The following is an 11,708-nucleotide window of genomic DNA, read 5'->3' as shown; positions in this document are numbered from 1 at the left end:
GCAGTGAATGGGTGCCGTCAGAATGAGAGTCCAAACAGCTGATAAAAACATCACAATAATCCACAAGTGATCCACAGCACTCCAGTCCATCAGTTCACATCTGGAGAAGACAAAAGCTGAAACAAATCCAGCATTATTTACTTTGATTCCGTGTAAAATACTAGTCCTCTGTTCAGGATATTGCTTTTTCCAGTGACAAAAATTTGTCTGGTCTGAATCTGGAGAGAAATATGCACAGATCAAGCACCATTTTCAAGTGATGTGAGAGACAACGGGAGATGGATTTTTTCACTCGAGGAGGTGTTATTATGTATTATGGACTCATATTTTGGCCAGAAGCAATTCCTTAAAGTTAAAATGCCTTAATGATGGATTTGTTTCTTACAAACACGTGGCTTTTTCACCTCACAAGACGTTAAATGAGTGACTCGAGTATTGTGCAAATATATTGTGATGTTTTTTTTTTTATTTTGATGGCACCCATTCACTGCAGAGCATCCATTAAGCAGTGCATGTAAATAGAATATAGTGGCAGACTGCTTTATGCATTAAACATTTGCTATGCAATGATTTTACAGAGGCAGTCGTAATTGTAAATTCAATTAAATGTATTTAATTTGAGTTAATCTTTTTTTTTCCAATTCAAAAAGAACTGAAAATAAATTGAGACCTTTGTCTTTAGTAATGAAGTACAGCTGTCCTATAGTGAAGCATCTGGTGACGATAACTGATTAATCAACCTGCTTTTTTTCTTTATGCCCTTTATTATCAAGTGACAGAATGCTAATTAGAAATGTAAAGTGGCCACCAGTCACATCTGTTCCCAAACTCACGCAGTCCTGATCACAGATGCTAATACGTGACCATAGACAGCCATGTGTGCTCATTTATGCAGTTTCATCCAAGTTCCTAAAACAGCATGAAACATTGGTAACACTTTATAAAAACCTTCATTACATAAACAGAAACTTAATTAGATTTTACTGCATGACTCTCAGGAGTACTTGATTCTGATTGGTCCGTTATTTTTGTATAATGAGGCTAAACTGTGACTTTGACTGATGTGGTCTGTTCCTCACATAATAAATAATTTCAACTCGTATCAATATTTAATGTCCCTTATTTATTTTTGACACGTTTTTATAAAGTGTTACCAAAGCATTTTTTGGAGGCTTGTTCACAGTTTAAAATCAACAGTCAACAATCTCAGTAAGTAGGTAATGTGAGGTTAGGGATTTCTTCAGTCGAGAGTGAAGCTATAGAGCAGTGTTTTCTATTCGTATTTAATGTACGGTTCAAGGCCTTGAACATCGCTCAGCCCTTTGGAAGTCACACTCCTTCAATTTACATGAAAGGCATTTTAGAGTTTCTCAAGCAACTCGACGGTGTAGGAAGGGTTTAGGGTCTGTCATCCTGCACAGGTGAGGCAGCAGCCTTCATCCAGAGAGGATAATGATAATACATGTCACTGAGTGTTATTCTATTTACAGAAGCTTCATTACTAGATGACACGTATTATGGTGCATTTACAGTGGGTGTCAGTTTCTGATGCTAATTCATGAAATACTGAAAAATGATGCCAAAACTTGATCAAAACAAGTGTCAAAAGGGAAAAGTTATAAAGCATCTCTGTTAATATGAAATAAAGCCATTATTAGTATTTAGAATATCAATTAATCTTATTTGTAATTAACTAATGTTAGTTAACTAACATTAACAATGATGACAACTAACATTTGTTACAGTATTAATCTTTTGAACAGGATGTTTAGAGGCAGAGTGTGTGTGAGAAAATGTGTTTGAAACTTGACAGGAATGTTACTGAAAGTGAGAAATCCCACAATCGCCAGAGTTGTCACAGAAATAAGAAAGGAAAGTATCAGGATTTAAAGGAATAGTTCACCCCAAAATAAAAAAAAGGTTGTGAATGTCCTCACCCTCAGGCCATCTGAGATGTAGATGAGTTTGTTTCTTCAGAGAAATGTAGCATTGCATCAGTGTCTCAGCAATGGATGCTCTGCAGTGAATGGGTGCCGTCAGAATGAGAGTCCAAACAGCTGATAAAAACATCCCACTAATCCACACCACTCCAGTCCATCAGTTAACATCTGGAGAAGACAAAAGCTGAAACAAATCCATCATTGATTTGATTAAAATACCAGTCCATAATAACGCTTCCTCCAGTGAAAAGTGTTCTGGTGTGAATCAGGAGAGAAATCTGCACAGATCAAGCACCGTTTAAACAGCTCTAAACAAATATGTGGCTGGATTTTGATGAGAGAGACAACAGGAGATGGGCTTTTTTCACTGGAGGAAGTGTTATTATGGATTATGAGCTCGTATTTTAGCCGGAAGCAATGGTTTGAAGTTGTAAACGTCTTAATGATGGATTTGTCTTCTTTATTTGTCTTCTGTTAATTAATGGACTGGAGTGCTGTGGATTACTTGTGGATTATTGTGATGTTTTTATCAGCTGTTGGGACTCCCATTGTGACGGCACCCATTCACTGCAGAGCATCCATTGCTGAGACACTGATGCGATGCTACATTTCTCCAAATCTGATGAAGAAACAAACTCATCTACATCTTGGATGACCTGAGGGAGAGTACATTTTCAGCAGATTTTCATTTCTGGGTGAAGTATTCCTTTAAGCAAGTTAGAAGATCTACTCATAGGATTTCAGAATACAGTACCTCTGTATTGTGTGTATGTGTGCATCATGTTTAAAGTTGTGCAGTTAATGTGGATGTTGTGCATCAGTCAGATGTCTGTGCAGCTCAGAGTAACATGATTCACTCGAGGCTAATATTTTCTGTAATGTGAATGTCAGAGCAGATGGATTGATTTTTCATGTTTAGTTTATTCCCTCTTGCAATCTGAGTGCATTGTGGTCTTAATGGAAAATACTCTGGTTGTGCCACAGAACTGGATTACAGAGATGGATGACACTTGATGAGCTCCTCATGAGATCCAATCAGCATTAGAGCGAATCTGAGCCAGTTTACAAACTAAGAGGAAAGAAAGATGAGCTTTAGAAACAAACAGAACAAGGGTTGCATTAAACATGATGTACAAGATTTACCTCAGATGAATGGATACACATGCAATCTGTCTTTCAGTTCCTTGCTGTTGGCTGTTTGTTGTTCATACTCTCAACTCCATTATACACATTTCATCACGCCGAAATCCATTATAGCAGTGTGGATGATATATTTAAAACAGTAGAGACAAGCCACTTCAAGAAAGTATGAAATATATTTTCATAGTGCAGTTGTGTGAGGTTTTATATCCTTAACCATTAAAAAAAGATTCAGTTTCACAATGTAAAACAACTAAATAACAACTAAAACTATTCAAATCTGTTTTTGTTAATTGAAATAAAGCTGACATAAAACATACAAATTAGAATAGCTGGCAAATAACTGAAATAAAATCATTAAATGTTGAAATAAATGTAAATTAAAGCTAAATAGGAACTTAAGAACTTAACAAAATAATTAACACACAAACCTACATGAAAACTGAAAATGCAAAAGCTCATTCTAAATAGCAATAGATACTATAATAGTATATAAAATAACACTGGTTTCACACACAAAAAATGTTACACATAATGTTACAATTGGAAGATGTTGTTGCCATAGACGAGATGATGGCCAGATGCTCTCCGTCATTATCCATGATCCAATCTGATGAAGAGCTTCAAAGGCTTAATGTTTTTGTTCAGATTAAACACACGCGTGTGCATTACTGATCACATACAAGCATTTAAACACACAGACACATGAGAAAACAAGAGGACTGATGGACAGCAGCAGAGATATTTGGCTGTTTGGAATGTTGTTTCTGTATCTGAATAAGTGAGATTGGTCTGATTTGCTTTGAGAGTAAAAGCCAGCGGATCAGCAGCTAGATCTCTCTCTATCTCTAACACACACACACACACACACACACATACATATACACACGCTCACACACACACACACACACACACACACACACACACACACACACACACACGTGTGGATCCGTGTACAGTCGCTGTAGAATATGAGCGACAGGACTCTTATAAACACTTTTTCCATCAATCAACTCAGGAGCAGAAACCTAGAGGTACTCATTTAACTTTTTCTGTATTTCTTTAATTTCCTCTTCCCCTGCTGATAGTCTTTTCTGTTTCTGTATTTCTGTCTCTATATCGTGCTTTAACTGCTCTGATAGCAACAGACTTCATGAATTGTATGTGTCTTTGTTCTTGTGATATTTGCACGTTCGGTTTTGGTGTGATATAAAGCTTTTATTACAGATAGTGGTTTGATAGCTGGACAATTTAGCAATCATGTGTTTGTGCACCTGATGGCTGTGTTTAACAGATTGGCTCATAGGTGTGGTAATTTGACAGTCAGTGCTTTGGAATTGCAAGGAAGTGACATCATGATATACTTCTGTGTCTGATGTATACAAGTGTGTTTAGTGTTTTGCAAATCACTGTGTGTAATGTTTTGCAAATAGTGTGAAGCTGACAATGTGCTTACAGTTGTGCAAATCTAGCCTTGTGTTTTGCTCCTTGAGTGTAAGGTTTTGCTAATTGTTGGAAAAGTTTAATTTTAGTGTGTAAGCAATCGTAAAAAACTGTAATAATAACAATAATTATTATTTATGAATTTCAATTTTCTATAATCTAATTACTATAAAATAATATTGATTTTATATGTAATTATTCAAATAAATAATATTTTCATTAATGATATCATTTATTTATATTTTATATTTGTATTATAAATATATTTAATGCATATATTGTATGTATACATTATATATATATATATATGCTCAAGTAATGATAAACTGCTTGTGCTCTGGATGGCACACATTAGTGTTAATGAGTTTGTGCTGGCATGTGGCAGCGGGACGCCTGATTATGCACATGACTTCAGGAGCAAAATGTTCACGCTGATGCACCTCATGTTATTATGTTATTTTACGTTGTGCTGCACTCACATGTTGGCTGTTTTACTTTATATGTTTTGTTTTGTGCTCCTTTAGTTATGTAAGTAATGAAGTAATCATTTCACTGGAAACGCGCCTCAGCTTGAGTCCTGAGATGAGAGGAAAACAAGAAACTTTGGAAGAGCGACCAGTCTCATTTTAAAAGGCCTGATTTATTAAATATACATATTACAAGGCTTGTGTTGATTCTAAGTTGTGCAAAGTCAGTCATGAATTATTCTCATCAGATATGGTTATGGTCCTTTTAATATCATGTGGGAAATAAGAGTTTGAAGTTTAGTTAAAAAAAAAAAAAAATGACAATGAGAATATATAAATAGCTGTCTTTAATTTCAAATATGTGTGAATATTGTACATTTTGAAAAAATAAAAAAATAAATAAACCGATAAAATGCGTATTTTTGCAAGAGTAACAGATTTTAATTGCTAAAGGGGAATGAAATTTGGGCCACACTAGAATTGTATTTCTTTTTTAAAGTAAGTTTAACCACAATGTGTGATGGATGGATGGATGGATGGATGGATGGATGGATAGATAAAATGTAAAAATATGTAAAAAAAAAAATAAAATAAATAATAATAATAAAAAAAATAATTTAAACTTGCATTTCTGGATGGCTCTGAATTACAGCCAGCATTAGAGTTTGGTTTGGTGTAGTTGAGATCTTCACTGTAAACTCAAGCAGATCAAGGAGAGCAGGCACTGCGTGGTTATACTGACGTGTTTCTTTATGGTTTGTGTTATGAAGAGCGGTGGGTTAATGAAGTGTGTGTGTGTTTCCTCTGGTGATCTCTGAGGGAAGCTGGTATATTTCTGAAGCGTGATGCAGAGTTTGTATGACGGAGGCTTTACAGCTGTTCTTCCTCTCAGAATGAGCGTACAGAAACCTGTCAGCTGCTGCACTCAGCAAACGCATGTTTACACGGAGACGACGCCTCATTAGAGCATGATAACCGCTGATAACGGCCTTCATCTGTCACAAACAACACTAGTCGCTCACAAGTAGGCAGATGTGTTTTCTGTGTGTGCATGCGTGGACAAACAGGATTTATTGCTGCTTTTCAGTCTCTGTACTCTTAATATATTTAATGCATATACTATTCCATTGACCTGAATCGAAATTCGAATATCTTTTTTTGGCTCTTAATCTAATCATATTAAGACTTGAGTAGCAGTATGCAGCTAATGAGCCGTATTCAGATAATGAGGGAAAACTAGGCTATATATCACTTGAAATTAGATTTAAAGTGACACATTATTAATAATAAGAGCGTTCTAACTCACGTTTTATCCACATGGAGCAGATCTGGAATTTATGTTTAGTTTTGAAGTCAGCATGAACAAAATGCATGTTAAACTCCGCCCCTAAAATCTCATGCTCATCTGCATACACCTCTGGGTCACGCCCACATCTCAAAATAACCGATGCATTTGAAGTAAAAGTCCCGCCCCACATTTTTATTTTTTATTAATCTGTTACCAGTGTTAATTTTAGTATAAGTGATATACTTTTTTGTTAATATATTGAATTCGAATATTAGAATTAAAATATTTTTAAATTATTTTTACATTTTCTGTTTTCACTTTTTTAGTTTTAGTTAGTTTTAGAATATTTTAATGTTTGTAGTTTTTATTATTTTTGTATTTATTTGTTTGTTTGTTTTTTTTTTTATTCACATTAAACTAAACAAAAAAATAGATGTTGCCTTGGCAATAGCAGCAGTAAAGCAAGTTTGCATGTGTACATGTTTTCTTTTCTATTGAAGCCCATTTCCACCATGGAAGAAATACATAAAAATGTAATTGTGACTTTCTTACAATTCTCAGAATTGTTTTTTTTTTTTCAGTTTATATCTCATAATTCTGAAGAAAAAAAAAAGAAAACTATCAGAATTGTGACAAGTCGCAAATACCTTTTTATTTTATTTTATTTTATTTTATTTTATTTTATTTTATTTTATTTTATTTTATTTTATTTTATTTTATTTTATTTTATTTTATTTTATTTTATTTTATTTTATTTTATTTTATTTTATTTTATTTTATTTTATTTTATTTTATTTTATTTTATTTTATTTTATTTTATTTTATTTTATTTTATTTTATTTTATTTTATTTTATTTTATTTTTCAGCAGTTCTTCTCCAACCTTCAAACAGCTGTTCTGAGGTCAGATGACGAGCGGTGATTGTGTCTGGATCTGATGAATGGAGCTTGTCATTGTGTAGATAGAGGAGCAATGAGGTGAAGAAGAGCAACAGAACAAAATGATCATCATTACCCAGAATGCACCTGTACACCTCCAGACTGATCACCTCATACGCCAGATGGGTGCCATCAGAACATTACATGATTAATAGGGATGTTTTTTTTATTTTTTAGCCAGGTGCCGTTATCAAACAGCTCAGAGCAGGAAAGTCAAGCTTTTGAGAATGTTATCCAAGATGCTTCATAACTAAAAAAGTTGATGTGAAATGCAGTTTGCAAAGAATTTTATTTTGATAAACTCACTTTTTTTTTAAATTTAGATTTTTATTTTTTACCTTTTTTAACCATTTTTGTTCACACTTTATTTTAAGGTCCAAATCTCGCTATTAACAAACCAGTAAATGTGACTTTTGCCTCAATGAAGTCCTAATTAGCTGTTTATTAATAGTTAGCAAGGTAGTTGTTAAGTTTAGGTATTGGGCAGGATTAGTGATGCAGAATATGCCCATGCAGAATATGTGTTTTATATATATTTAATTACAGTGATGTAACTGCATTAAATACTGTATAGACTATAAAACAATTCTATATACAACAATAGTGGAACATTAAACATGTAACATTAAAATGCAACATCTAGTGTTAAAATGTAGGGTTTTTTATGTAACCTTCTTCATTTAAATACTTTGGTCAGTTCAAGAATAATTTATGCAATTTTATATTATTAAATTGGAAGAATTAAAAGCAGAATTAATTTGAGAATTAATTAAAAGTTTTGTGTCTGTCCTTCCTTGTAATGTTCAACTGGTTGAGGTTGATTTGGGGTTTAGAAAGTAATTAGTAAGAAGTAATGCCATGCTTTTTAGAGCACATTAATCTAATTACACTGTTGAAGATGTATTAATCAGTAGCTAGTAATTAATTACTTTTTAAGAGTACCTTACCCAACACTGATTGTCACTGATTTACATGTTCGCGTAGTGTTTCTTTACAAAGTGACATGGCCAACTACTGGCCTGACAAACCTAATACAGTGCTTTAAGACGTTTTCGCGGATCATTATGACAATGTTGCTGTCTGTATGTGAAAAACGCTTTTGCCTTTACATTGTTTTAGTGTAACGTACCCACAGACTGAGAATAATTACATTAATCTTTGCTCCATTACAAAGAGTTTTTTCCCTCCTTTTTTTTACAGCATTTGCAAGCAGTCAGCGGGGCCTTCATGGATTCTCCATACAACGGCAACACGTCTCTTCAGACGTCCACCTCCAACCTCAACACCAGCTTCTCCAGACCAGCCGAGCAAGAAGAGGAGGGCAAGTTCTCCAGCGACGCCATCTGGCTGTGGGTGGCTGTCATTGCAACCATTGGCAACATTGTGGTGGTAGCGGTGGTGTGCGCCTGTGCCTTTTAGACCCCGTAGTCTGCAAGAACACAGCCTGAACTCTTGATCCCTCACCCGTCTGCACTTAGCACAGTATGTAGTATGCAAGCAACAACCTTCTGTCTCCTTCCTCCAAAAACGGCCCCTTTGAGTGCATCTAAAGGCAGCCTAGCGATTTATATTTTATTAGCACTATATAGATCTGTTTTGTGGCTGAACCAAATAATGGGTCAGTTAATTCGTCAGAAGGGGTTGGTTACAGTTTGCTTGGTTATGTAAGCCAGCATTACACAGCATCTGTCAACTGTTGATTCACATGATCAACCAAATCCATGGGACACGTGTCTCCGGATAGGACTCAACTAAGTGTGCATGTTTGCGGGTGTCAGTTCTCACTAAATCAGGCGGTCGACGCATTTACCATGAATTAACTTTGCTTCTGCCCACTTCTCTCCGCTTCTGCCTCTTCTGGTGGAGTCAGCATTGTTTGCTCTATTTTGGGGCAATATAGGACCAATATATGATGCATGACGACATATATTAGCTGCAAGTGTGAGAATGTGTTGGTGCATTCAAGTCGAGTCAGAAATATTGCATTTGATTGAGTGGAACACACGGAAGCGACGCCATAAAGTGTTAAGTGTGCAACTTTTCTGAGTTGAAAAATGTCAGATGCAATGGATGCAGGGTCTATATTTAAGAGTAAATTTGTCAAAATTAATGAAATAATTAGGATTGTAAACCGAAAACAATATCTAAGTTGCATGCATGGAATTACATGCATAGTAATATGACAAAATGTAAAGTATAATGATTCAATTTACAGCATCTTCATAAAGTGAATAAAAACAAAGCAAAAATACATTCAGTGAATTATTATCCATCATTTTGTGAATGATCAATTTTGTAGCACATTCTGTTATATTTCTATTTTTATCTAAGCTACTCGTTTTCTTTTATTTATTATAAAAAACTTGACCCTCTAACACTAGCATTCACTTGTTTTCTTATTTAATATATATATATATATATATATATATATATATATATACTGTATATATGGTAGTCTCTGCACATTAAACATGTATAGGATAAGTGTTTTAACAAACAAAAAAACAAAAAAAATCACTTTTCAGTTTTTGTCCTGCTTTAGTCAATCATAATACCAACCAATTACAGAGTCCACAAACCCACTGCTCTCTCATTTAATTGGGTGTTTTCAACACAGTCTCTTGTGTTGTTAAAAGAAACATTAGTCCTGTCAGCTTCAGTCCGAGTTCATATTTTAGTGATCACGTGCAAGATAATATTAGAGCATGAATGATCCCGAATCTCCTCCTCTGTGGGTTGCAGATATATGCCACCTCATTAATTCAATCAAAGCTCATGTTTTCCAAAGCCCAAAAGTCTTTTTTGTGGCCTGTTGATGGTCCACACAGTAACGGTCTGCTGGATCTCTGAAGTGAGACGTGACTTCAGTTCCAGCGCGATTAATCAGACCGTGGAGGAGAGCTTCAGGTTCAGAGGTTAAAACACATTTAGCATGCAGTCTCTGTATTATTAAATCATGGGTGAACTCGTTTTGTGGGGTTTTGGTTCAGGGATGATGTAGTGTAGTATAAACCCTCTGTTTCTTGGCCCATACATGAAGGATGCACATATATTTACGCCCAAATGGTTTCATATTTTGTTGAAATATTTTGAGTTAAGGAATTAAAGGCTGTCTTTAAATCTTAAATTCATCAGGCTCAGATTTGTTGCTCTGTGCTGAAGCCGACTGAAGGCTTGAATAGTGTCTCTTTGCCCCTGTAATTTCCTTCAGGAGTTTGGCAGCAGGGCTGTGTTTTTTTCTGGCTGTGGTTGGATCTCAGAAATGTGGCACAGCCCGGTGTCGTGTTTAACTCCGTTTGTGTGCTTGGCTCCGGAGTCAGTGGAGACATAGGTGCCCATCACACCACACCACGATGTGCCTTAGGGAACATAAAGCTGCCCATCCATGTGGAATGATCCGTCTCGTTTTGGAGGTACGTTTTCTTTCTAGTAAATTTGAAGACTCTTTAAACCCCTTGTGTTGACTCGTCTGACCTCAGGCCTGACAGCACAATATCCAGGTTCTCTTTCAGGGGCAGTGCGTGTGGCTCACAGCATGACGTTCACATGTGGAGGATGTTATATTCATGTAAAGACCACAGGATAAGCAAGGATGATCTCAACAGATTATATAATCCAGTAAATACTATAATACACCATTATTACTCAGCTCTCTGGGATAATTTATTCTCATTGGGCATTTGCATCACATACAGTATTTACATTTCATTTAAATCGAGCCTTTTATGTGAATTAACGCTGCGTTTATTTAATCAAAAAATCCAAACAGATGTTTTCTATTTTAATATATTTTAAAATGCAGTTTATTTTTGTGATTCTAAGATGCTGATTTGGTGTCAGTGTGCTTTGATGTTTTCTATTTTAATATATTTTAAAATGCAGTTTATTTTTGTGTTTCTAAGATGCTGATTTGGTGTCAGTGTGCTTTGAACATAATAATAATCAGAAATGTTTCTTGAGCAGCAAATCAGCATATTAGAATGATTTCTGAAGATCATGTGACACTGAAGACTGGAGTCATGATGCTGAAAATACAGCTTATAAAATGGAGAGTTCCGGTCCTTGATTCTGATTGGCTGAGCCGCGTTCAAAGCTGTTGTAAATTACTCTACAAACATACACCTTTGTTTACCTTTGTTGCAACCACAACTGTTTCTGAGGAGCTACATTGTTTGGTGGAAGAATACTGTTTTTATTAATATCATTACACTTGATTTGCTCTGTTTTATTTTGTGAAACCTTACTCGGTATATGGAATAACCGTTTTATAAAAGCAATAAGCCCCGTGAAGCCGTGGTTTACAGTGAATTTATAACAGATACGTTATTTATAACAGCTTCGCGTCGTGCCTAACAACGCCCCTTAGCTGTTATAAATTTACTGTAAACCACGGCTTCTTGAGGCTTATTGCTTTATTTCATCACATAAATAAATTATATTTTACTATATATTCACATAGAACATAGTTATTTGACATTGCAAAAATGTTTAC

The 11,708-nt window shown here is 35.1% G+C and overlaps 1 protein-coding gene across 1 annotated transcript in view; it reads left to right on the top strand.

The window, feature by feature from the left end:
* LOC107692529 (uncharacterized protein C14orf132) overlaps positions 1-9,310 on the top strand; it is a 10,896-nt gene extending 1,586 nt beyond the window's left edge. The window contains exon 2 of the mRNA XM_016491610.1: positions 8,417-9,310. Within this exon, the coding sequence (XP_016347096.1) occupies positions 8,417-8,635 (219 nt within the window). The 3' untranslated portion in view covers positions 8,636-9,310. The remainder of the gene's footprint in view (positions 1-8,416) is intronic.
* The last annotated feature ends 2,398 nt before the right edge of the window (positions 9,311-11,708 follow it).

This window comes from Sinocyclocheilus anshuiensis, unplaced genomic scaffold (genome assembly GCF_001515605.1).
Source record: "Sinocyclocheilus anshuiensis isolate Anshui unplaced genomic scaffold, SAMN03320099.WGS_v1.1 scaffold1082, whole genome shotgun sequence".
NCBI lineage: Eukaryota > Metazoa > Chordata > Actinopteri > Cypriniformes > Cyprinidae > Sinocyclocheilus > Sinocyclocheilus anshuiensis.
Note: the sequence above shows the minus strand (reverse complement) of the source record. Positions and strands in the feature narration are given on the sequence as shown.